The 26,902-nt window shown below is 44.1% G+C and overlaps 1 protein-coding gene across 6 annotated transcripts in view; it reads right to left on the bottom strand.

The window, feature by feature from the left end:
* Positions 1-6,929: 6,929 nt before the first annotated feature.
* The window catches only part of SETX (senataxin), a 78,057-nt gene continuing 58,084 nt past the window's right edge, over positions 6,930-26,902 (bottom strand). For all 6 annotated transcript variants that reach the window (XM_070518466.1, XM_070518468.1, XM_070518465.1 and 3 more), the window contains exons 18-26: positions 25,825-25,896; positions 23,004-23,153; positions 21,936-22,043; positions 19,644-19,831; positions 18,953-19,045; positions 17,115-17,279; positions 15,241-15,339; positions 14,056-14,143; positions 6,930-10,259 (exon numbers count right to left, since the gene is read on the bottom strand). In XM_070518466.1, coding sequence (XP_070374567.1) covers positions 9,528-10,259; positions 14,056-14,143; positions 15,241-15,339; positions 17,115-17,279; positions 18,953-19,045; positions 19,644-19,831; positions 21,936-22,043; positions 23,004-23,153; positions 25,825-25,896 — 1,695 coding nt within the window. In that variant the 3' untranslated portion in view covers positions 6,930-9,527. The remainder of the gene's footprint in view (positions 10,260-14,055; positions 14,144-15,240; positions 15,340-17,114; positions 17,280-18,952; positions 19,046-19,643; positions 19,832-21,935; positions 22,044-23,003; positions 23,154-25,824; positions 25,897-26,902) is intronic.

Genomic DNA, 26,902 nt, shown 5'->3' with positions numbered 1-26,902 from the left:
TGCTTCACCCAAGAGGCCCTCTGAGGACACAGGGGCTGGCCAGGCTCCCAGAGACCCCATGGCTGTGTTCCTGGTGGCACAGAAGCCCTTGCTGTCCTTGAGGGTGGGCCCAAGGCCAGGTCAGGTGAACGCACCTGTGAGAGCAGCACTCCAGACGACTTCTGGCCAGAGGACACTTTTGCTGGCTGAGCAGGTGGCCCTGGGGCCCCGGCCAGGAGTAGCTGGAAGGGAGCCCGAGTCCTGGGAGCTCCAGGAGCTGGGCCCTGCAGCTGACATGAAAGGCACGGGCCTGACCCACACTGCATGTTCCCCAGCTGACATTTCTCCCCTGAAGGGGAGGTGGTTCCAAAGGCAGAAGGGATGGTACTTAAGGGCACAGACTCTGGAGTCCCATCACATGGGCTCAAAGCTTGTCCTCCACCACCTGGATGACCTGGGGAAAGGTACTTAGTCTCTGCGTGCCTCAGTCTCCTCATCTGTGAAATGGCATGTTAATAGTACCTACATCATCGGGCTCTTGTGAGGCTGAAACAAGTTAACACGTGGAGGGCTTAGAACACGGCTTGGCACCAAGTCGGGGTCAGTGAGAGTCAGCTGTTGTCACTCCATGTCCCCCCGCCCCCCCCCACACCCCGTCCCAGAACACCTGCCCAGTGGGGCAGTCTCTCACCCTCTCCTGCTTCCCTCTCTCCTTTCCTTCCTCCCTGCCTTCTCCCCCTCCCTCCCCTCATTCAGCACATACTTGAGTACCTCCAGGTGCCAGGCCCCAGGGCGCAATGAACCAGGCAGACCCCCTCGCCCTCCCCTGATGCCCAACACCAGCCCCAGAACAGTGAGTGCCCCCCCTCCCCGCTCCAGCCGTCTGGCCTCTCCTCCTCACTGCCGTGTCCAGGGCCGGGCCCCTGAGTAGACAGAGGTGGGTCCTGCTGCCCAGGGCTCACAGTCTGGTCCACAAAACAGTGTGGGAAAGCTCTTCCACTGTGTAAGGGGGCCTACAAACGGCAGTGTGGTCAACCATGTCAGGAGCTGGGTGAAGAGAAGCCCAATAGGAGGAAGGGGGCTGGTTTGGGGGTAGGAACCCAGAGGAAGAAAGAGGAGAGGGAGCCGGGAACAGAGAGGGAGGGAGGAGACTGCGCTCCTGGGCCATCTCTTTAGCATGGGCCGGAAGTCCACTCCCATCACTGCCACCGAGACCTACCAGGTTTATAAATTTAGTTTATTAGATTTACTAGAGCAGTTTAAATACTAGAAGTCAGGCATTTTCAGGGTTTAAAAAGAAAGTTAAATAGATTTAATTTTATAAATGCAATTTAAAAAGGAAGGAGTGATATCCTGGAAAATGGCAGAGTAGGAAGCTCCCTCCACCGAAGCAACCAGGAGGCTAAAAAAAAGACCAGAATCACTCTTTCAGAACCTAATCTGATTTTTTTTTTTTTTTTTTTTTTTTTTGCTGAGGAAGATTCGCCCTGAGCTAACATCCACCGCCAATCTTCTTTTTTTCTATGTGAGCTGCTGCCACACACACACAGCAGAGGAGTAGTGTAGGTCTGCGCCTGGGAACTGAACCTGGGCCACCAAAGCGGATCACGCCAAACTTAACCAATAGGCCACAGGGCTGGCCCTAATCAGATACTTGCAGTGACCAGGGGAGGGTTTGGTAAAGGAAGAAGCGGCAGCGATTTACAGTTCACCAGGGGTTTCTGAGCCCGAGACTGTGGGAGTACTTCCTGTTTATTCTTTCTTTTTTCTTTTAGAGGGAAAGGCAATAAACAACTTTTTTTTTTTGGAAGATTGGCCCTGAGCTAACATCTGTTACCAATCTTTTTCTTTTTTTCTTCTTCTCCCCACATCCTCCCAGTACATAGATGTATATTTTTAGTTGTGGGTCCTTCTGGTTCTGCTATGTGGCACGCCACCCCAGCATGGCCTGACGAGTGGTGCCATGTCCACACCCAGGATCCGAACACGTAAAACGCTGGGCCACCGAAGCGGAGCGCGCCAACTTAACCACTCAGCCTCAGGGCCGGCCACACCCCCCCACCCCAGCTAATTCTTGCCTTTTGTTTTTTTCTCCCAGCCCCACCCCAAGGCCTGACCTAGCCATGGAGCAGCACGACCACCTGCTGTGGGAGCAGCAGCCTGAGTTCCCAAAATCCTCACAGAAAACCCATCCCTCTGACCAGAGGGACCGGGCTAAGGTGTCCCTGTGGCCTGAACAGTCATGATGAAAAGTTTCCTTCCTCTTGCTGCTCCCTGAGAGGGTGGCCTCAGTTAAGCACAGAGGACTGAAATTCAAGGTCTGTAGACTGAAGACCTGGGAAAGTTAGTTCGCTTTACTTGGTGCTGTAATCATCCAAGATTATTACAGAACCCAAGCCACCGTATGTAAAAGCTCTCCCGACATGCTCCGCCAAGAACGGGCAAAGACAGGCGAGCTCCGCGGGCTCCCGGCCCAGCACCTGAGGTGGAAGGAAGCAGCAGGGCCTCTGAGCACCGAGCTGGAGAAGCTCAGAGACACGGAAGACCCAGGGGGCTCAGACAGACGGTTCCCTCTCATGTCTCAATGGCGCGTATTAGTCAAGGATGCTAGTCCCATGCTTTCAGCCCTGAGAATGACTTTTGCTTATAAAAAGTCCTCTCCCTTGCTTAAAAACCTTCAGGGCTCCCTACTGCCTGTAGGATAAGACCTGACTGGTCACTGGCCTAAAAGGCCCTGGGTGATCCGGCCTTCCTCAGTCACTGCCCTGAGCCTCATCGCCAGCCCCTACCAACGTGTTCTCAGACTTCGTCATGCTCTTTCTTCACTGGGGTCCCCAGTTTTTGTCTGGAATGCTAACTTCTACTCCACCCTTAAGCTCCCAGCCTTCTCTGCCTCCCCACACTAGAATGGCTGCTTATTGTGCGTACAGCACAACACTGTACATCATCTTTGCATCTCATTCTTCTTGGCTGAAAGGCACTGGCTTGGGGGGCTTGGACCCGTCATTTAGTTCCCATAGGTTCTGTGGGTGAGGAATTCCAATGCAGCTCAGTAGTTCTAATTTGGGGATTCTCTTGAGGTTTCAGTCAAGGGGTCAGCCAGGGCTGCACCATCTGAAGGCTTGACTGGGGCTGGAGGACCCACTTCCAAGATGGCACTCTCACTGCCCAGGTTGGTGTTGCTGGCTTTTGGCAGGAGGCCTCAGTTCCTCGCCATGTGGACCTCTCCCCACAGAGGTTCTTGTGTATCCTCAAAGTATGGCAGCTGGCTTCCCTCAGAGCAAACGATCCAAGAGGGAGCACTTGGCTTCCACAGTCACACATGCTGTCATTTCCACGACATCCAAACTTCTTACACAGGTCAGCCCTATTCACCATAGGAGGGGACTACATAAGTAGGTGACCACTAGGAGGGACCAGTATATTCTGTGTCTGTGAGGGTTCAATTAGAGAAGCAGAACCACTGTAAGAAACAAACATAATGTATGAATTTCAAGGACTTGGCCTTATGCACTTGTGGGAGTAGCTAAGGCACCTATGGTCTTCACGTCTGACAATGGAGCTTGAAGTCTACAGGCAGTTGGGAACGGAAGATGGATGTAAAGTGGGAGAGCGAGGACAAGCGGGGAACTGTGAGGGTGGACTGGAGCCCATGTCAGTCTGCCTGCAGTTTTGGAGACGTGGGTGTCCCACAGGAGACGCTGGTGCCCTCTGTCGTGGAGCCATACAGCCACCTGGCCCAGGCACTTGAGAAGCTGAAGATGACATGGGAAGAAGACCCAGCTCCAGGCCTGGCTACTGCCCCACACCGACAAGCCACCAGATGAGTGACAGCAGGCAGGGTTACAACAGTGCCTGGTACCTCTGTCTCAACCTTGGGAGTCTATGAAGAAGAGGGCTGCTCCTTCATTCCTGGCCTCCAGGTCTCATGCAGTGTCTCTTGTGGCCCACCCCAAAGAAAACATACAGGCAACTCCGGGAATTCAGCCTACCCAAGCTGACAACTTACAAACTGCAATGGACTGAATGTTTGTGCGTGCCCCTCACCGGCCCTGCCCCACAATTCATATGTTGAAATCCTAAACTCCAATGTGATGGTATCAGGAGGCTGGGCCTTTGGGAGGTGATTAGGTCATGAGAGTGCAGTCCTTATAAATGGGATCAGTGTCCTTTAAGAGAGGCCTCAGAAAGCTCCCTGGCCCCTTCCACCATGTTAGGTTTCAGTGAGAAGATGGCCATCACCAGACACCGACTCTGCCAGTGCCATGATCTCGGATTTCCAGCCTCCAGAACTGTGAGAAATGTTTGTCGTTTATAAGCCATCCAGTCACTGGTATTTTGTGACAGCAGCCCAAATGGACAAAGAGAGAAATCCACCACACTCCACCAGCCTCTTCCTCTCCAGAACCTCAGGGATTGGGCCTGGGACTTTAGAGTTTATTGGTGACAAGAGTGAGAAGAGAATTCAAACTCCACCCGTCATTTTCAGGTAAAGAATCTGAAGCCCGCGGAGGCTATGAATTGTCCGCAGCCAACGGCAATGGCAAAGCTGAAGCAGACTCCTGCCCCTTTCCCGTTGACACCACCTCCCTCCCCAGGCCTGTTTCTGCGGCTGTGTGGCCAGCGCAGCATTCAGTCTTGCTCGTCCCTATTGCAGTGGTTATAAGCAAGGGCTGTGGGGTCACAAGAACTGCAGCTTTGCGAGCTCTTTCCTTAGTCACCCCAGGAAAGCTGTTTCACCGATAGGACCCTGTGTTATAAAAATCTATATACAATGACGATAACGATAGTATGTCTGTCGTAGGCTTGGTGGGAGAACTCAAAGAGATGATGTATGTGGAGTGCAGATGTCTAGCAGACTCGTACCAAGTATTCTTTTGATTAAACTCAGAGCCCCAGCACCAGTGGCAGCTACTCGGCGTCTCATTGCCGGGGGCCAGAACACACATCAGACCTGTTGCCTTTTTGAGAGCTCGTCTCGGCTGCACGGATTCGCTCCAGAGCTTCCAGGATTCTGCAAGGAGACTTCTATCTCCTCCCCTGAGTCACGGAGGCATTAGGACTCATGAGCTGTTCTCACCTGTCCTTCCTCTGGCCCTGCTCTGCTGCCGCTGGGAATCTCCTGAACAAAAGCAAAGACGCCAAGATGGCTTTTTGGCATGGGCCTGCTCTGTCCAGGGCACCTAAAGGAGACGACGCACTGAGAAAGGCAGACCCTCAGTGGGTCCCAGGGATGCTCCTAGCTGCTCCTCACCCTGGAGGAGCCAGGCCTCAAGGCTGGCTGCTCAACGGAATCACCTGGAGTGAATTTGTTAAAGCTGAAGAGGTTAAAAACAAAAAAAAACGGGGGCAAAAGCTTGGCGCCAGAGGCAAAAATCCTAAGGTGGAGCCCAGGAGTGGGAACTTTTCAAAAAACTCCCCAGGGGACTCCAAAGTGCAGCCCCCAGGGTGAAAACTACAACAACTCTATTTGCAGCGATGCTGCTTAAGCACAGGAAGCAGCAACTGCCCGGTACCGCTGAGCTCGCGCTGTGGGGACATCAGCATGCCAGGGACGCCTCCCGAACACTCTGTCCGTCTCCGGACGCATTCAGGTTCATGCCATTTGACTCGGCAAATGTCTTTGGTACAGTAGGATACAGTGACAGTAACTGAGGTCCTTTAAGAATTGGGGGGGGCCGGCCCAGTGGCGCAGCGGTTAAGTGCGCACATTCCCCTTTGGCGGCCCAGTGTTCGCCAGTTCGGATCCCGGGTGCGGACATGGCACTGCTTGGCGAGCCAGGCTGTGGTAGGCGTCCCACATATAAAGTAGAGGAAGATGGGCATGGATGTTAGCTCAGGGCCAGTCTTCCTCAGCAAAAAGAGGAGGATTGGCAGCAGCTGTTAGCTCAGGGCTAATCTTCCTCAAAAAAAAAAAAATTATGGAGGGGTCCTTTGTGTACAGAAACCACCTTTATTCTGCCGCACACCACTACAAATTCTATTTAAGCTGGAGCTAAATTTTAGTTTCTTCCCTGAATTATTTATTCCTCAATGAATGGTGAAACTCTTCACTGGATGGTGGAGGCAGTGGCTATCATGTGAGAGAGTTGGTCAGGAGTGACTTTAAAACTCATGGCTACAGCTGCTGCAGTCACGAATTGCACAAACGGAATGGCAATCACAGAGCACTCATCTCTCATCGGGTCATGTGGCAAATTTATTATGCCCCATAACTCCCAAATACGTCATGTTACCCTCCTGGGTAACTTGTGCATGCATCTGAAAGGAGCAGGCGGCCCAGTGAGGCTGTGTGCACGCCCCGGGGACAGCGAGACCCGGAGGCTGAGGGCCAGGGCCTTGGAACGGGCAACAGTGTGGCACACTATGACCATGCTCCCTGAAGTCACTGCTTTCATAAAACACGTTCGCTTCTGTAGCCAGCAGTTCCCCGACTTGGACATGTACGCTCTGCTCCTCCATCGGTGCCTCTGGGAGCTCCTTTCATGGGTCACCATTCATTTGTCCCTCCCCAACCTCAGCCTAATGGTGAGCAGGCATTTCTGTTGGCCCAAACTCCCGTATCTAAACTGAACCCCACAGTCAGCCATGCCGCACCTTGTCACCTTAGCGGCAAGATTCCAAACGGAGCTGGGAAACAAGGAGAGCTGGGGGTGGGGCTGCACGACAAAGGTGAATGAAACGAATCCCCACCAAATAATTTCAGCATAAAACAAGTCAAACTGCAGACTACATGTGTTATCTGGTAAGCACCTTGTGCCTTAACTCAATCATACATCACTCCTACCCCATGTCAGTTTTCTTGCTTCCACTTTTAATTCTGCCATTTTCTCTTAAAATTAGGTTTTAACAAAGACCACATGGCTATTGTTCACCAAATCTCACCTATGAATTCAGAGCATAGAAATAGTCAAAGCTACAGCAAAAAATTACCAATCCTGCACAACTAATTTGAGAAAATATTTTAGTACATTTTTGTTATAAAATTCATTTACAGGAGGTTATTCACATGTACTTATCAAATTTGCTCCTGATAATACACGAAAACTTAACTAAATAAACTGTGCACAATAAACCCAAGGCAAATTATATACAAAGAAGCAAAACGAGTTTGTAAGTAGAATATATTCATGTTGAAAAAACCAATATTGAAAGACAGGGTACTTTCTAAGAACGCCATGGCAAGGACAAAGCAAACAGCCATACTGCTCACCTTGCAGTAAGATTAACTACCAATAACAACACTGCTGTGACAGCCGCATCCAGAAATGCCACACTAGACACATGAAATGCTTATGCAAATACTTTCTCCAACGGGAGCAACAAACACTTCCAAACGCAACATCGGGTGGCTGCAACTCACTGGCGGAGGCCGTCAGGAGGAGGTCTGCCCCTGAGAAGGGACTGTGCAGGCGTACTAAATCTCGCATGAGACCAGGGGTGTGGGCACCAACAGGTGAACAGGATGTGTGAGAACAGGTGTCAAATGTACCTGGCAAGAACGTCACCTGGGGGTGGCAGCACAGTGTGCGTGCTGGGGAACACTTATTTCTTAACTCGGCTGTTGCAGGAGCAGAGTGGGAGCAGTTCCTAACTCCAGCTGGTTTTGTCACGCCTCCTTTACAAGCTTACAGAGTTTCAGACTCTCTAAACTGTCACCACTACAAGTATCTGCTAAATTGAGCATTTTACAAAGATGGCAGGAAAGTAAGCTTAAAGTAACAATGAGATTTCTTGCCAAAGGCACGTGCAGGAAGCTTACGGAGCCCCTGACCCAGACAGCGCAGGGCTCACGCCCGCACCTGTGCTTCCTTACCTGCGTGGCCAGGGACAAACTCTCCAGCCACAAGCAGGGAGCAGGGCCTGACTGTGGGCACAGGGCACGTGCGCCCCGAGTGACAGGAGTGTCTGCTCAGCAGCAGATGTCCGGACAACAGCGGGAAGGAACTGGGTAATGAAGAAGTAGACTACTGAAACTCTTGGCAAGCACACCATTTTTGTTTAGAGCTTTTAATAATCTGCTTCAGTAGAATTTCTGACTAACACAAAGTCCTTTTTGCTAAAAAGCAGAGGACAAAGAAAATTCCACCTCGTGCACATTAATCTTCAGGGGTTTGTTTTCCTCCCCAAACGAGCTAATGGGCCGTATAGCACTCACTACAAGCCACTAGTTCTAACAACGGCCAACCGCTACTAACATACACTCTCATGTCTGTGACATTTCTAATTCACTTTGTGAGCGTGTCTGAAAAACCAGACTTTGAAATTAGGCAGCCCCCGCTCCCTTGTCCAAGTCTCTGACATCTCCACCACCACGGCCACTTTCCCTTCACAAAAGCAGCACAATGCCCTCTAACCAGATATTCTACAAAAGCGGTGTATTTTCATCAGTGAAGACAGTTTCCAAAGATCACAGGAAATCTGTCAACTCTCTTGCTAGTTCTGAGTTCCAAGTAGTTCACTCCTCTTCTACCCTTGTCTTTTAAAAGGGTGTTTCTTTCCTGCCTAACATATCCTATGTGGCCTGCCCTCATCGTTCCCAAGCTGCCTGGTGACCAGAATTCCTTGGAAAGAAGTTTAACACACAGCTTTCCAGGCTCTACCTAAAACTCATTAGCTGGAGCCTCCTGGCAATCTGCAAGCCTTCACACGCAAGCCAAGGGGGTTCCTACACAGCCACCCAGCACTATCCAGCACTTGGCACCCAGCAGATTTGTAACCCACCACTTACAGGAAGCTCACAACATGCTGGGGGTATTTGAGTGATATTTCAAGAATTATTCTTTCATTTCATCTTCTTTTATTTCAAGAAGAATTCAAATTTTAGCTGGAGAACTATGTGCTTACTAAAATAGGTAGATGAACTTGTCACAGAAATCTAACATCCTGTGCCAACGTGCGTCTAAAACTGTGCAATGTCAGCAGAGCCTTACCTAACACAACTCTGCTTCCCGAAGTTTCTCCCAGGAGACTCCAGTTGCTTTTTACTAGAACTAGAGACATCTGACCCACCAGCACGATTCCAAACACTAAGTCAGCTTATTCCAGCTCCCCAGGCCGTTGAAGGGGCCTGTCCTACCATAACAATGGTTCAAAGGATCTGCACTCCTGCCTTTTTTTTTTTTTTAAATATAAAGTTTCTTCTGTTGAAAATGATTAACATTTTAAGCAGGGGAAACAAAAGCATCTACTAGATTAAATTTTAAAAGGATTTTGTTATTTGCTATACAAATATACACTTCAACTTTTACAACATTCACTCCAGTCTGACCTCCTTTTCTACAGAAGAACAAGAGACCAACACTTCAAGTCTCTGACGTCAAGGACATTATTACTGATGCACAAACGCCCTTTGAAGGCTGCCGGAACTGACAGAAAGCACTGAAGATGACCGAGAGGCTCAGGGTTTGGGATGCACTTTCCATGTTTTCCAACAGCACACACATTCCTTTAAGGGAAAAAGTAATCTTATCTAAATAGTCCTATTAGCTGGTCATCTTAAGTTTGCAATAATGCTTGTGGCTGATAATCTCTGTCATTTGGCTTTACTATAAAACTTTTCTCTTCTTTGAACTACTGTCCTCCTCCTCCTTGTCCCAGCCAGAGTTCCTCTTTGTGTGATGGCTCACAGAGCTGTACTTCTCCTGGTCCCCTTCACTGAAAGCCCTGGTCTCTCTTCTGTAGCTGAGCATCCCTTCCTGGTCACATTTTCTTCTACTTGTGGCAGCATCACCACTAGCAGCTGGAGGATCACACTGCACATGAGGTTTGTGGTTGCTCAGGGTAGCTCCTTTGGCAGCGGACTGCTGCACGCTGCCCACGTCCTGGTGAATTACAGGGAAGCCTGGCTCTCCCGAGGGAGGTGTTGCTCCAGGATGCTGCGGGCTCAAGGACTGTGGATCCATTAGGCATTTCCCTTTGGCTTCAGGGCTCATGCCCATCCTCCTAAGCAGTCGTGGGTCCCGAAGCCAGTCCTGACCAGAAGGCCTTTCAGGGTCCTTTGCAGTAACAGTAGTTTCCTTGGAGTCAGAGGGGGTGTGGTACAGGGAAGAAGCAAAAGATGTCTTGGCAAATTCACTGTCTAGCTTGTTGCTGGGCAAGCCGCCCTGGGGTCTGGACACCTCTGGGGCTACAGCTGAAGGGTGAGTCAGACTTCTCTGTAGTACAGGCTTGAGTTTCAGAATCTTCATTGCATCATGTTTATAGTTTTTGTCACAGGTCTTAATAATGGCACCACGCTTCTGAGCATCCTGAATCAGTTCGTTCCAATGCTCATTGTCCTTGGAAAAAAGAGAAACAATTAATACCCCAAAGAAATACGTATGTGTTTGGGAAACATAAGCTTCCAGCTTTCATTTCTGAACACTTTCTGGATACTGGATTCATGAAGTATACTTTCATGAATAGATTCTCAAGAATCCATTACTCATTAGGCAAAGCTGAAAGGAAAAATAAGTTCGAATAGAGAATGATAAAGCCATGTTACCAGAAAAGAGCATTGGCTACCACCTACAGGAAAGCACTCCCACCATGTTTACCACTGGTACTCGGGCTGCATGGTCGTCGGCTGCCACACAGATCTCCACCAGCTGCCAGTAACCTCATGTAGCTATTTAAATGTCAATCAGTTAGAATGAAATAAAATTAAAAATTCAGCTCCTCAGCTGCGCCAGCCATATTTCAGGTGCTCAGCAGCCACATGTGACTAGTGGTTGGTGTACTGGACAGTGCAGACAGAGAACAACTCCAACATCCCAGAAAGCCCTCTTGGACCCTGATGATCTAGTCTGGCCTGCCTCTTGGCAAGGCTAACATTCTGAAACAGGAAGGCTTGGTTTCAGAAAGTCCCAAATTCTGAGTGTATATGACTGTTCCAGAAAGACGTCCACAGCTTTCATCCAATTCTCAAAGGCCTCCTAAACTCCAAAGGGTTAACAGTCTTCATGTACTGAGATACTATCCCACAGACATCGCCCCACTTTCTCCTTCCCGGAGGAGCTTCAGTTACGGAGGGCACATCCAAGGGAGAGCAGTCCCAGCTGCATGCATCTCTCTGCTCTCCCCTTTAGAGTCTCCTCAGCACTAAACGGCTTCCTCACAGCCATCAGAACTTGGGCCTCTTTAGAAAGAAGACTGGGCGTGAAGGAGAAAAAAAAAAGACAAAGGCTGAAGGAAAGAGAAGAAAGAAAAAGGATAGCTACCCTTGTGTGGGCTCCTGTACTAGTCACAAAGGTGGGTGAGGGTAGCAGTGACGCTGCATACAGAGTATTTACTCCCTGCGTGACCTTGGTCAAGTCACTTGACCTCTCTGAGCCTGTTTCCTCATCTGTAAAATAGGAATAATATTTTATTTAATTGATTCTAAAATGCACATTGTTTTCACATTTTACCATTTCTGAATTTGGGGTGCCTCTTAGTAAGGTAGCAGTTTCCATGTACCTAATACTTGAGGAATTCATGGCTAGGCAACTACAACCTCTTGACTTTCAGTCAATAAACCATTTAAAGAGAGACTGAGTCCAGGATCTTGCCTTAAAAACCTATCTCCAGACATCTTCTAATAGACAAGAAAGCACCCGCATTCACATTTGGAGAATGGAGATCAGAGGGTGGAAGAAAACCCCAGAAAGCACGGTGGGCACTCTGAGGACACGCACAGGGGAAGGTGCGTGCATGAACAAGGACACTCGTGACTATGGGCCGGTAAAGGATTAAGTAGTGTTTGATTCTGAAAGTGAAATACTTTTAGGAATATCTTAACCTACATAGTTTGTATTTTCTCTTTTACGTACAAGCAAGAGTGACATAAAAATCTGTGTAAAAGAGACCTCCCTTCAATGAACATACAACAAAAATTCTAAGTGAAAATAAGGTGTTGGTGTCACAGTTCAATAGCAGCACATAAAGTAGTAACACATATTACTATTACCGGCTTCTCGGAGTTGATACACTGTGGTCTAATGCTGACTTCACGCGACTTCTGCACGTCTTAGAGAAGCCCTCAGTAAAATGCTCGCCCAGTGACCGGCACAGACCAGACAGGCCCAGGGGGCAGCACCAGGCTCTGGACTCGGACCCCCTTCTCCCTCAGGAGAGCCCTAGAGGCTGGCCCGGGGGCTGAAACACGGCTGCGCAGATGGCCTTGCTGCTTTCCCGCCAAGTCTACCGCACCTACACCGCTATGCGATCCACTCCCGGGGCAGAAAAGCAGCGTTGAGAAAGCACTATTAGTCTTGGTTTCTAGAGGAAACCAAGTGCCTTAATCACTGATTCCATGCTGTAAGGGCAAAAAGAAAAAAAAGGAAAAACAAGTCCCAAGGACAACAAAAGGAAGTTGGAAAGTTTAGAGTGCAAGTTTTTCTATTCTAATCTCTCTACAGCACTGGCTTCTGAGAGTGAAGATAATAATGTCTGTGCCACAGCTAGAGGTCAGTGGTCTTTGAATCTGTGTTAAGTGTGACCCTGCGGCTCACAAAGACTTTCGAAGGGGGATGTGAGACTGTTTTAGGGGAATCAGTTTCCAAAGCCCAGCTTCCTATGTCCTCCCGGGGCTCTCCTGCCCCTCCACTCCATCCTTCACAATCACAATGACGCATCCACACCAAATCTGACCACAGGGTGCACTGCCAGGGCTCGTAAAAACTCCTGGCCGCCAAATAAAGGGGGCAGTCCCAACAGGGGTGCCCACGAAGGCTTCTTTATTCAGGGCATCACACAGCTCTAATAACATGTTACTTTTCAGGTTTAAACATTATCAACATTCAACTGTGTAAAAACAGTAATTGTAATAGGTTATTCAATTGACAAAGCATTTTTTAATGCTCAGATCCTATGGTCACAGGAAAAATAATGTTTTAAAAAACATTTTATTTTGAGGTAACTATAGATTCACAGGAAATTAGAAAAAAGTACAGAGAGCTTTTGTGCACCCTTCACAAAATTTCCTCAAACAGCTATGAAAAACAATTTTTTAACCTTTCAATTTATATATAAACTTTTGTGGCAGAGAAGCATAATAGTGAGATTAACAGAAAGGCTTTTATTATAAAAATATATTAATTACCCCACTGAATTTTATCCTAAACAAGTAGAAATGGAAATTCAGTTTCAAAAAGCAGAAATACCAATACTGTTCTTTATTCCACTAGACTCATTTAAGATGTAATAGATTTTTAATAGCTTTATTTGAAAATGTCAGTATTTATAATACACTAGAAACAAAATCTTTAGCACTACTTAAACTATGATAAAAAATTTTCAATATTAACTTAAAAATAGGGGGCACGGCTTTTAAAAATTCTTTCAAAGGGATACACAAACACAGAAGAGCTAGCAGTTGAATGAGAAAGACTATCTTTGAATGCCCTCTAGTGGTGTCGACCAAAATAAGGGAGACAGCTACTAAGTTAGCTCCTCTAAGATAAACAGTGCAATGCGTTAAATAGAGAAATAAGAAAAACTGAAAGTTATGACTAACTCTGAGACAAGCAGCAAACACACTTTATTTAACTGTGCTGTCACCGAATTCAGTTCTACTATTCGTCTACCAAAGACGGAAACCTGCCACCTCATCTAGAGCTGCATCTGTGCTGACAGAGAAGCGCTAATGCCACTCAGATCCCAGGTGAGAGAGAACGAGCAGGACTGCTCTAAGTGCCAAAATAGAGAAGATGATCCCAGCAAACTCTTGCGAACTCCCTCTCTCTGGCATTATGTTGGGCCAGTCACAGCCACATTCACTCAGTGCTGACTAAGTGCCAACCACCCTCCCAGCACTTTGCATGTGTGGATTTACAAATCTTCTCAACAATCCTATGGTGTAGATCTGTTTGAAAAAGGTCATTTTGAGAGTGTACTGTGGACCCCTGGGCCTTGAGCTGAAGAAGGGCGAGCGGTTTGTATGTATAAAAGCTTCCAGGAAGAAGGTGCTGGAGGACGTAACGACCAGGGAGAAGAGGCTCATTGTTTTGTAACCCTGAAATCATTTCCATTTTGATGCAAAATAAAAACAAGACTTCAACCCAAATTAACAATAGGCAAACTTTTGAGTTCTCTAGTCCCCAAGAATGTACCTACCATGAGGGTCCTCAAATGACCAAGGATGAAGAGGCTGTACTTGGCTCGTGTAATGGTGACATTCAATCTCTGCAAACTTGCCAGAAATCTAAGTTATTAAAAAAAAAATGTTACTTCTTTCTACAGAATGGCCTGGCATACAGGGCAGGCGGAACACAGGCAATATGCTAGACAGCTTTGCTTGGGATCCTTCTATTTCTTTCAAGTCACCGTGCTTTCTCACTCTTCTTCCCAACACAAGGTACCTGGCACAGAAGCAATTCCCATCCAAACCAGTAAATGCACAAAACGCCTGGTGCTTTCCTTCAAGGTGAAGTATCTGTCAATTTCCTATTTCGACTTGGATGAGATACTGGAAATTTCAACAGTATGATTTTTTAAGCCTTAAAAACATCCTACAAATACGATACTAGATCAATTACCTTAAGTTTAAGTATATTTGAGATTAAAATATTGTGGAAACTACGTAGAAACATACAAACATTAGACAAATGTACCAAGAGATCTGAGAAGAGCTTAAGAGTAACACAACTGGTATATGACAAAGGTGAAATTTCAAATTAGCTGGGAAAGAATGGACTATTTACAAAATGGTCCTGAGATAACTGGCCTTCATTTATATATGCAGACTATCTCTAGATAGGGGCAGATATAAATTATTATTTTCTTTAAGAACAATTAAACATTTACAATCTGTAAATTTCATCTGCTTCTCATGAGAAGGAAAACATAGTTATGTAAGAGTCTCAAGGCCCTGAGACTCATGACAGTTTTCTGTCACCTATTACAGTGTCCTTAGCATCTTCACTAAGTAAACTGACAGTAGCTAAGTTTAACAAACTTAGCCACAGCACAAAAATACAGAGTGACAAGGAAAAGCCACCTTATGACACATAACATGGGAGAGGAACACGCCCCTACAAAATACACTTGATCCAATGATTTATTTCACTCTTATTAAACAAAGTGACAGATCCACACTGTGCCGTGAGTTTACACACAAGGGACTAAAAGAAGCAAATCTAACAGTGGATAAACCTCACAACTTGAGAAAGCTAGCTTCAGGATACTACACAAGTTTTTATAAAAGAAAATAAAGCGAACGATAGTGTTCTCTAACAGTGATCAAAAACAGATCTAACTCTGGACTATAAATAAGCAAACAAAGCAGTGACAGCTACTCACCCAATTGAGCCTTGTGTGGCATTTGCTCTGACACAGGTAACAATGACACAATCTTTCTGACGCCCCTGGAAGGCATCCACGGTATCTACTTCTGCTGGCCTATTTACAAAAGAGAAACATGTTTACCGGGAAAGGTAAGCTATGTATTAAATGTACATATTTATACAGTAGTATTTTTCAGGAACTTTTTTCATGGTTATCTTTTTTTATTGAAATTCACATAATATAAAATTTCCCATTTTAAAGTATACCATTTAGCGGTTTTTAGAATACTCACTATGTTGTGCAACCACCACCACTATCTAAAGAGAAAGAGAAAGAGAAACCTTGTGCCTATTAGCCATCAGTCTCAATTTTCCCCTCTCCCCAGGCCCTGGGAACCACTAATATACTGTCTGTCTCTACAGATTTTTCCATACTGGAAATTTCATATAAATGGAATCATAAAATATGCGGCCTTTTGTACTTGGCTTCCCTCACTTAGCATAACATTCTCAAGGTCCCTCCATGTTGCAGCAGGTAACATGATAACAGCATGCAGCATCTCTGGGGGCAGCTAACAGCAGCAGGTAACATTTTGACCGAATATCTGATTCCTTCTGTGACCAAATATTTGATTGTACAGACATACCACAATGTATTCAATTCCTTCAGGTCTCTACCTAGGAGTGGAAGTGCTGGGTCCCATGGTAATTTTATGTTTAACTTTTTGAGGAACTGCCAAACTGTTTTCCACTGTGATTTACCATTTTACACTCTCACCAGCAATGTACAAGGGTTCCCCGCCACATCCTCACCAAAACTTATTTACTGGTTTTTTTTTTTTGTTATAGTCATCTGGGTGGGTGTAAAATGGTATCTCATTGTGGTTTTGATTTGCATTTCCCTAGTGAGGATGTGGAACATCCTTTTACATGTTTCTTGGCTATTTATTTATCTTCTTTTGAGAAATGCTATTCAAATCCTTTGCTTATTTAAAAAATTAAATTATTTATCTTTTTTTATTGAGTTGTATGAGCTTTTTATATATTCTGGATACAAAACACTTAGCAGATATATTCCATTATTTTGTTGAGCATTTTTGCATCTGTATTCATAAGCGATAATGGTCTGTAGTTTCTTTTCTTGTAGTATCTTTCCACGGCTTTGGTATGAGGGTAATATTGGCCTCATGCAATGAGTCAGAAAGTCTTCCTTCCTCTTCTACTTTCGGGACGAGCTTGAGAAGGACTGCTGTTAATTCCTATTTTAACGTTTGACAGAACTCGCCTGGTCATGGGTTTTCCCTGGTTGGGAAGTATTTGATTACTAGCTCCATCTCTGTACTTTTTAGAGGTCTGTTCAAATTTCCTATTTTTTCTAGAGTCAATTTGGCAGTTTGTGTGTTTCTGGGTTAAGAAACTTCTGAGTTAACGATCTTCCAAATATTTAATGTTCATTTTACCATTGAGGTAAAAAGGAGACAGAAACTTGATCTTCACCCTATCTGTAAAGGCACTAAAAAAGGTTAAATAATTTACTCCAAGAAAAAATGAGACTTCATGAGTCTTGCTAGAATTAAAATTCAGATGAACAAATCATGGAACTAAAGGGAAGGGCCTGGAGAGTTTCTTGGTCAATTCCATTGTCAAGTGTAACGGTGACACAACATGCCAAGCGGCAGGAAGCACTCTGTCCACAGAGGCTACAAGAGTAACCACTCCCTACCCAGCACAAGGCAATTGAAGCCAGCGTCTCAGTGTCCTGTGCTATACTACCATGCTCTAAGACCACTCCCGAGAGTTAGGTTTCCATTTCTTCTTTCCTACTATCTCCTCTTTTGTCTTAATTCAACAGAAAAACTGGGAATATCTGTAACAATATAGATATCTCACCCTTTTCCGTCAAACTCTTTGTCCAAATCTTTTTGAATCATCGTCTTCTGAGCTTTGTAATGGGTTATTATGCCAATGTTTCGGAAAGTAACATCTCTTCTTTTGTCTTTAATAAGTTTAATTATTTCCATTACCAGTTTTATTTCTTGAACATTTACATATGAGCTAAATAAGATGAAAAGAAAAAAACAAAACCATCACCAACACATCAAAACTAACAGCAGTCCAACTGCTAACTTAAGTTGCAAACAGTAAAGGGCAGACAGGTAGGTCTCATCTTTATTCAGTCAGCAGTGACTCAGAGAGGCTGTTATAATGACCACTGGTATCATATATGAGTAAATATAGGTGCCAAGTGAAACATGAAGTTAGGAGAGAGAAAACTCGAGTTTGGAGTCAACTAAAGTTTAAGTACCAATTTCTTCATTGGTTAAAACAAGGAGAGCAACAGTAAGAACACAAGTATTTATAGTAATGAAGACACAAATAATAATTAGCTAACGTTAAGGATTTACTGTCTTCCAAACACTGAGAAAACTGCTTTACATGTATTATTTCCCTTAATTCCCCAGCACTGGCCGTGCAGACCATGCACCACACAATCGAGGGGGCATCATCTACACAGACTAAATGAGACGCGGCCCCCAGAGATGAACAACACGGGGTCCTGCAGCAGACTCATATCCTCAACGTCTGCCTCTCTGGCCTCCTCCTGCACTCCCAACTCAGCTTCCAACCTGCATGTGTTCCCTCATTACACCCCAGAGGCAGGACATACGGACACTGGGGGGTGCACTGCGCCTGCACCTTTATTCCTGGGCCACTTTAGCTGCCTCACTTTACGAGCCTTAAATACTCACTATCCTAACTTCAAGACTTACTATTAGACAACTCAGTCAGCTAGCTATCTCTTCCATCCCTGAAATCTTTATTTCCCTTGGTCACCTCTCAGGTCAGCATTCCTCTTGTGACCTTCCATCCCCCTAACACTTACGGGGCTCAGTTCTCAATCCTCTGCTCCATTCCAGCAGGCCCCACCACAACCTTTACAATCCCTCTGGCATTGCAAATCCTTGGCCAACTGCTTCTCTGTATTTCTATCTTCTTCAGTGAATGTTCCCTTCCTCCACTTCTATTCCTATCTGATTCTCGCTGGGGAGACCACCTGCTCTGAAGCTCTCTCATGATACGAAGGTGGAATTTCTATTTCCTCAGACTTCAGGATACGAGGTGGCATCTGTACCTACACTACAAATTGAGCCTCCACACTATTACTCCTCTCCCCTCTCACAAGGAGCCCTAGCTCCTCCTTTCCTAATCAGCAACCACCACTTCTTTTTGTTGTCATTCACAGACCACCTGAACACGTTCCCTTATTCACAATCCACTATCTAAGTATTGTCCACCCTCTGTCTCACACCTTAATTCAAATGAACCTATAGTTATCCTTCACAACACTTCACCGAACTGGAATAATGGATTCCCTTGGTGATTACCTGGTTAATGTCTCCTCTATTATACCACAATAGCCTTGCACTGGGGCCATGTCTGTTTACTCACAGCTGTGATCTCAACAAGGATCTGCTCAAGCACTTACCACGTTAGGAAATATGATCCCTATTATACAGTTAAGAAGAATTAAAAGGCTGAAACACTAGAGAAAGATATCAGTAATTTGTGATAAAAAAGGAGAAGCTATCAACCTTATTAAATGAAAATTATTGTACCCTAGCACTAAGTAGAGAAACGTGTATGGAAAATGTTTTGAACATAAATATGAACAAAAATAAGATAACAATTCTGGGACTGTCACTGGCGATTGAAGGAAGAGAACATACTCATTATCCCGTCTTTCTGAACCATCTCCGACATCAAACACAAGGTAGGGTTGAAATGGCCAGTCTGACGAACACCGACTGGTCTCAGTTAGTCTACAAAAAAGCAGCCACCATTCAGAATACAAGTCAACTTCTACAAAAATATTTTTTACATTATTATTACCATATTTTTTAGGGAAGGGAAGGAGCTGGGAAAATAAAGGGACAGAAGGACCTTCTTTTAGTTAAATGTGTCTTAGTGCAAGGTACAAAATGAATTTTACTTCTATTCTAGTGCTGGGGAGAATGATCTATGTAATGAAAATATAACAATTACTCATAATATTACAGTAAGTGAAAAAGCAAGCCACAGAATACTATGTAGAGTGTGGTGTAATTTTTTTCCCCCAAAAATTTAAAAAGAGAAAAAGTAAAAAAAGATATGCATAGTACAAGGACTAGAAGTAGACATCGCAAAATGTTACCAGTGATTACTGCTGGGTTGCATAACATAGGTGGCTCCCCCCACCTTCTTTTTTTGTTTATCTGCACATTTGCTGCAATCAACGTCACTTTTATAGTAAGAAAAAATTATTAAACCTTTGATTTATGCTTTTTATGATGAGACTTAAGAACATAGTACGAGAGCTATTCTACCTAAGCAGCTAAACCTAGAAGTAAAATACGCTACCAAGCAACAAATGGAACCCACCTATTTGTTTTCAAGCTTTTGTTATACACATAGTTAGAAGGGAAGAGACATATGTCTGGGTGCATCCTGTACTGAACGGTGAGCTGTAAAATCGGGAGTCTGCTGATCACGTTGTGCTCTACATTCTCTTCCAGCAGTTTGTAGAAGCGAGCCATCATCGACTGGTCATAGCCATAATCCTGTGCCTTCTGAAAGGGGGAAAATAAAATAAACCTCCCAGAATTTGTTTTTACTTTTCCCATTATTATAAAAACTATTACTGAGCTCTAATCTGTACACGGCAAGGTTTAGGTGCCATTACCAACAACCAAAGATTCAGAGAAAGATGATGTTTCTGACTCGGGCCCTTGACTATAAAAGTTGAGGTATTTTGTCTTTATTTAGAAAACCCACATACTGCTTAGGAAAGTGATGACCTTGGGAATGATCACAACCGAAGCCATTTTGAGGCTAACAGAGGTTACCTGAAAGAATCACGGGAAAAGAAGCAAAGAAACGTAGCAGAGATTTTAACAATTATTTCCGGGGCATGCTCTCACAAACAGAAACACTGAATGGCATTGTAAACGAGCCTTTTAAAGACCAATTTCTTTAGCCATCCATCCAATATATACTGAGCAGACCCCAGACACTGTTAAGGTGAATAAGATTAAGTCTCACAGAACTTATACTCTAGTGAAGGTGACAGACAGCTGACTTAGTAAGTTGATTTCATAAACCTAATGATGGGTTACAACCTGCAATCTCTGAACTATTTTCTGAATTTTCTTCAATAAGCCTGTATTATTTTTGTAATACTTCCATAAAATTTCTGTAATAATTTAAAAAGCCCTAATGGAGTTTTCTCATTTTTGCTGTTTTTAATCAATCATCAAAGCAGGCATTAAAGTTGAGGCCTATCAACAACCCTTTCACTACATGCCAAGGCCCTGGAAGACAGAAGCTGTGAATCAGTGAATTTTCGAAACGCTGCACTACTTAAAGGAACGCAACACAGAGCTGGCTCTTCACTATTCCCCATGAATGAGGTCACCTGCAGCAGCTTTTCCCCGCTAAACAGGTTTTCAAACAGGGACAGGTGTGCTTCTAGGCTACACTCTAACATGATCACACATGCGTGCTCAGATGTCAAAGAACTGCACTACCATTGTGAATAATTCCAAACTGAAAAAGACAACAAAAACAACATGCATTCATCTCATGACCGAAAAAAATGCTTTGAAAATGACCTCTTCTCTGGGACTGTTTATGTAACCACTACTCTATATTTGCACAAATAATCTACGTATTAGTGAAATATTCAAATTTTATTAGATTTCAAAACCATGGTCTAGACCTATTCAGATTACCCCAAACATCTACTGCATCCTGATTCCGGTGTGCATTTCTAGGAGCCATCTTTAGTGAGATTAAAAACAATCAAGTGGTGGGGCTGGCCTGGTGATGCAGCGGTTAAGTTGGCACGTTCTGCTTCAGAGGCCCGGGGTTTGCTGGTTCAGATCCTGGGTGCAGACCTACACACCGCTTATTAAGCCAGGCTGTAGCAGGCATCCCACATAGAAAGTAGAGGAAGATGGGCACGGATATTAGCTCAGGGCCAGTCTTGCTCAGCAAACAGAGGAAGATTGGCAGTAGATTTTAGCTCAGGGCTAATCTTCCTCAAAAAAAAACCAAACCAAAACAAAAAAAACAAGCGGAGTGGACCATAATCTAGGTGCTGATCTTTCCACCAGCAGAGTTCATAATCTCTTTTCCTGTCACTTTCCCTTTCAGAGGATGTCAGAGGCAGAGATATTTTCTTGCACTATAGGGTACAGAATCCTAAAACTTGAAATGTACTATAAAAATAATTTCTCTTTATAATGTTTTCCTCAAACTTGCACAAATTTAAATATAAATCAGAAGGCTTGGATTCTTCCCCTTAAAGTTTTTCTTTTATTATTGTTTTGGCATTTATGTTATGAAAATAAATGAAATACAGCCCTTAACACAGCTGTACGCTGCCCTTCCCAAAGGAAAACTCCAAAGCATGCGGAATATGATCTTTCTAGTTTTCTGGTCTCTGACCCTTTACTGCTCCTGTCACACATATACCTAAGTGTAATTATGGACAAAGGGACATCTTCAGAGACTTATACTATTAAAACTCAAACAGTGGTTCTCTTTTCTCAGCCATTCCCTACTTTTCCCTGCAAATAAGAGACGATGATCCAAGAAAGACCTCCCCTCGTGAAAATAAAACAAGCAAACGGCGCCTTCCACTTTAAAGCAATATGAATATGAAAAACTTACCATAGAAATGACTGTGGGAGGGAGCTGTTTAGGATCTCCTACAAGGATAAGCTTGTTACAACGATGGATAAGTGGAGTAAGCGTTTCAACTTCACAAGACTGCCCAGCCTTGGTAAGAAAGTATAGAATGGAGAAATACTTCTTAATTGTCTTTGCTATTTATTTATCCATGTACAGTTCATCTAATTCACAAAAGTTCTACCCATTCAGAAAAGTACCACACTCTCTCCTGCACTAAATATCACACAGAAAAAGATTTTCTTTGGTGAGAAAACAAAACAAAAAAACCAAAAAATACTCATTTAAAAAACATATCACACATGTATTTTGAAGTCAGTCACCAGTCAGGAGCCACTAAACACTTGGGAACCAGCCACAAGCTAGGCGGTCATGTTAACGTCCCAGGTTTGCACTCTTCGTTCCTGCTGAGCCCATGCCTGGGGGCACTATGAGTCTGTGTGTCCCCACCCTCCTGCCTGGCTTTCTTTCTTATTCCTCAGTAGGCCTCTTCAATTCCAAGCCTCAAGTTTCTCTTCGATCACATTTTCTTCAATTATTTCACCACTTCTACTTTTTCTATTCTTTCATTTTGGTGATACTGGATCTTCAATCTCCTGAATTGACTCTCTGTATCTCATTTTCCATCTCTTTTGTCTCTTGGCTCTACATTCAGGCAAACACTAGGTACCCAATAAATGTTTGCTCAATGAATGAACTAGGAATAAAAGACGTTAGCTGAAAATATTGTGGCTCAGAGCTGTCCAAAGTTATATTAAAAATGCTTCAAAAGGTAAACCATAGATATTCCAAGCAGGAGCTAGATAATCCTTGGGAGAGATTTTGCTGGTATTATCAGGCATCTTCAAAACTGCAATCCCAATACTAGAAAAGCAATTGTAACCATCATCAGTCATTAGCAGCGTATTTCAACATAAGAGAATACCATGTAATGACAGGTAAGAATCAGATGCACAAAGACCATTTTGTCAACATCTCAGCAGCCACCGTTCGTCTAAGACTTACTCCTCACAACACTAGTCAAAGCTGTATGGATGACTGCTTACCTACCTCATCGACAATGACACAACTAAAGGGGACACCTCCTTGCCCACGAAAAGCAGACTCAAGCAGTAAACCACCACTGGTGCTCAATGTGCAGCAGATGACATGGGACTCTAAGATGATATTATTCTGTGTTTTTTGTGGGCGTCCTTGAACCTAAGGGAACAAATAAAGGTTAATCAATATCAAACTTGTATATAAATTCTTGACTATTATAGGCCTATTTTTATTATAAAACATCCACCATTTACTACGTGACAGAATAATATTTAGTAAACATTAGGAAGAAGCTCAAATCTAGAAAACAGCAGAAAGATTCAAGATAACCTGACAACACCAGGAAGAACACTGCTTCCTAGTGCAGTCTACGTTTGGAACATGATTTAAGCACATTAAGAAAATTTATTCAGGGAGTGATTTGGTCAAAGTAGTTATAATGACAACAGCCAGATGCACGTGGGCAGGTATCAGAATAAGCAGAGATTAAATAATTCTACTGAGTTGTGAAGCAATTATCTGAGTAAAACCAGTGAAAACTAAGCTTGAACATACGTTTTTACATTAGTTTGTAGGTTTATAATGTTCTTTCTTTTTAAAAGCTAGTACCAACAAAATGCCTGTGAAACTGACAGCACTCTACTACAGTAAGAAAAACCACCTTGCTCCACTTCCATAATACAATAAACTGTGACGGAGCCAGAAAGTGCGAAGGACGCCTCACAGCGTATACCACTGAGTGTTCAAGTTAAGAAGTTAATCTTCTTACGAGAGATCCAGTTAATCTATTTCTGCTCCTGAAAAGCGGTAATGATCCATCCCTGCACAAATGACGTATTCAATCATGGACTCCAAGGCTTCAGGAAGAGGTGGAGCTGCGGCCCTCCGGTGCTGTCACCTACCTCTCTTTCAGCCGCCTAGTGAGGCAAACTGCCAAGTCTAATTAATTCAATGGCTCACAGAACAACGTGATGAGCAGCAAAACCCAGAACAGCTATAAACACGGACTTCACTGTTAAATTTTAACTATTTGGGGCTCAATTTAAAATTTTAATAAAAAGCTTTCCACATAATTTTTAATTTATATAAACTGCTAATGGAAATATGCATTAAATTCAACTGTATTTAGCCATATATAGAAGGTTAATAACACATTCAAGAGAAAAATCTCAGCTCAAAAATACTAATAACATTACTGGTTGGTATCACCCTCTCTCTCTCTGACCCCCGACTGGTTTTGTAAGAGCCGCATTGTGGGGTGAGCATCTACATGTGGCTCGTCCTAGCTTCCATCAATCTAAATCTTGCTGATATTTTTATATCCAAAGAATACTGGGGAAAAAGTCACACGTTATAGAAAGATTCTTATGATTAAAAACAAGCACAAAGAGGGGCTGGCCCGGTGGCATAATGGTTAAGTTTGCGTACTCTGCTTCGGCGGCCCAGGGTTCACAGGTTCGGGTCCTGGGTGCAGTCCTACACACCGCTCACCAAGCCATGCTGTGGTGGCATCCCACACACAAAAACAAAAAATAGAGGAAGGCCGGCACAGACGTTAGCTCAAGGACAACCGCCCTCAAGCAAAAAGAGGAAGATTGGCAACAGATGTTAGCTCAGGGCCAATCTTCCTCACCAAAAAAATTCCCCAAAACCCAACTACAAAGAGTTTATACTTTCAGCTCAAAATTGAAAAAAAAGGTGCTTGTACTTTCTTATACCAAACCCCAGCCATTGTCACTTGAATTCAGACATGCGATTTTCTTTTCTCTTTCTTTTTCTTTAATAGAGAAAACACAAAGGTATTCATCTGACAATAATGATCCTAACTGATTTTGCAGGGCGGGGGGAGAAGTAGAGGACCTAACAAGAGAATTTTTTTAAAATACTTACCGTGACTTAGAAAAGGAAAAAGATATTTTACAATCACCTCTTTCTTAGAAATCCCAGGTGGTGATAAGAATTCATCATTAGGCTAAAGAAAAAAATGTACAGTAGTCCCTGCTTATCAGCAGTTTTGCTTTCTGTAGGTTCAGTAACTGCAGTCCACCATGGTCAGAAAACATTACATGGAAAATTCCAGAAATAAACAATTCATAAGTTTTAAATTGTACACTGTTCTTAGTAGCACGATGAAATCTCACAGTGTCGTGCTCCATCCCTCCTGGGACATGAATCACCCCTGGCGGATGTGCACTGGAGACGCTTCCCACCCATTAGCCACTTAGTAGCCATCTTGGTTATCAGATCAACTATCATGGTATTGTGGTGCTTGTGGTCAAGGAGCCCTTAGTTTACTTAATAATGACCCCAAAATGCAAGAGTAGCAAGGCTGGCAATTCAGATACGCCGAAGAGAAGCCTGTAAACTGCTTCCTTTAAACGAAAAGGTACAAGTTCTCAACATAATAAGAAAAGGGAAAAAATATGCTGAGGTTGCTAAGATCTACAGTAACTTTTACTACAGCATATTGTTATCACTGTACCATTACTGGTTATTGTTGTTAATCTCTTCCTCTAATTTATAAATTAAACTTTATCATAGGTATGTATGTATGTATGTATACAAAAAACACAGTAAATATAGGGTTTAATACTATCCCTGGTTTTAGGCATCCACTGGGGGTCTTGAAACGTATCCCCCTTGGATAAGGGGGTACTACTGTAAATGTATGTGTAATTATACCATTTTCTCCACTTTTGTATATGTTTTAAACTTTTCATAATAAAAACTTAAAAGACGTAACTGAGAAAAGCTCATAGGTTGTCTGACCTATTTCATAATTAAGAAGAAAAAGGAAAAGCTAGGAAAATGCTATAGGTGAACTACCTACCTCTTTAATTTTCGAAGCAAGTTCCTGCCTTTCTTTTGAAACGCTGGCAATTTTTTCATCTAATTCTTGCCTCTGGAAAAAATTAAAATGCCATCATTAAAATTAAACCAAGCATTTAAAAATCCTTCCAAAGGACTGGCTCACATTTCAAAAGAGTGAACCTACACTTTACCAAAGAAAAACTTATTCATCCGTTTGTTTTCTCTTTCCCAGTAAAGTCCTGATGCACTTTCTACGTGCTGCGTGTTGTGAGTTTAGCCAAGCCGCTGCATGGTCTTGCTGCCTCGGTTATTCATCGTGTTTGGCCAAGTGGCCTGCGGAGACTTTAAACTGACACCAGCCCCTTCATACAGGCGCGTGCCCCAGACAGCAGCCAGCAGAGTCACAAGCAAATGTAAGTTCCAGAGGTGACTTCCCCAACGGCCCTTGGGGGTCAACAGCCTCCCCTGCCCCCAGCGCCTGCCCCTTATGTGCCCCTTAGAGCAGACCCCCTGGGGCTTACCAAAACCTGCTCCTTTGGTTTGCATCGACCAGTCCCACCCAAGCCCAGGAACCCCACAGCATTCTGCTCATGGACCTTATAAAGGCACCTGCCCCAATCCCCTCCGCCTTCACCTCCCCGTGTGGCCCCTGGAAGCGTGCGGTATACTTCCTCCAGGCCCTGTGAGCAATAAACTTCTCTATTCCAGTTTCTCTGGTGGTCTCTTTTTGAATGGCAGTTCACTATCCAGCAGCCCACCACCCTGTGCTCCATTTAGTAAGCATTAATTTGATAAATTCTCAACATTGTGTAAGATTCAGTTATGTCCAGTGTATGGCATCTATGCTATTTCTGTTTGTTTAGCTTTCCAACCCTTGGGGCATCATTCCTCCACTAATTTTCTAGGGGTTCAAATGAGGTTATCAATCACACCCCAATCACTCCTCTGTCCACAGGCATGGGCATATAACACAGGCCTGGTAAATCATGGCACTCATTCCCTTAAAAACAAGGATTAGACCTGCTTGCACATCCAGGGACTAATCAGAGTCCTTCCTTGGAATTGATACGTGAATACTGGGAGAGACCTTCCCTCCC

Source organism: Equus asinus, chromosome 10, assembly GCF_041296235.1.
Source record: "Equus asinus isolate D_3611 breed Donkey chromosome 10, EquAss-T2T_v2, whole genome shotgun sequence".
Classification (NCBI taxonomy): Eukaryota; Metazoa; Chordata; class Mammalia; order Perissodactyla; family Equidae; genus Equus; species Equus asinus.
Note: the sequence above shows the minus strand (reverse complement) of the source record. Positions and strands in the feature narration are given on the sequence as shown.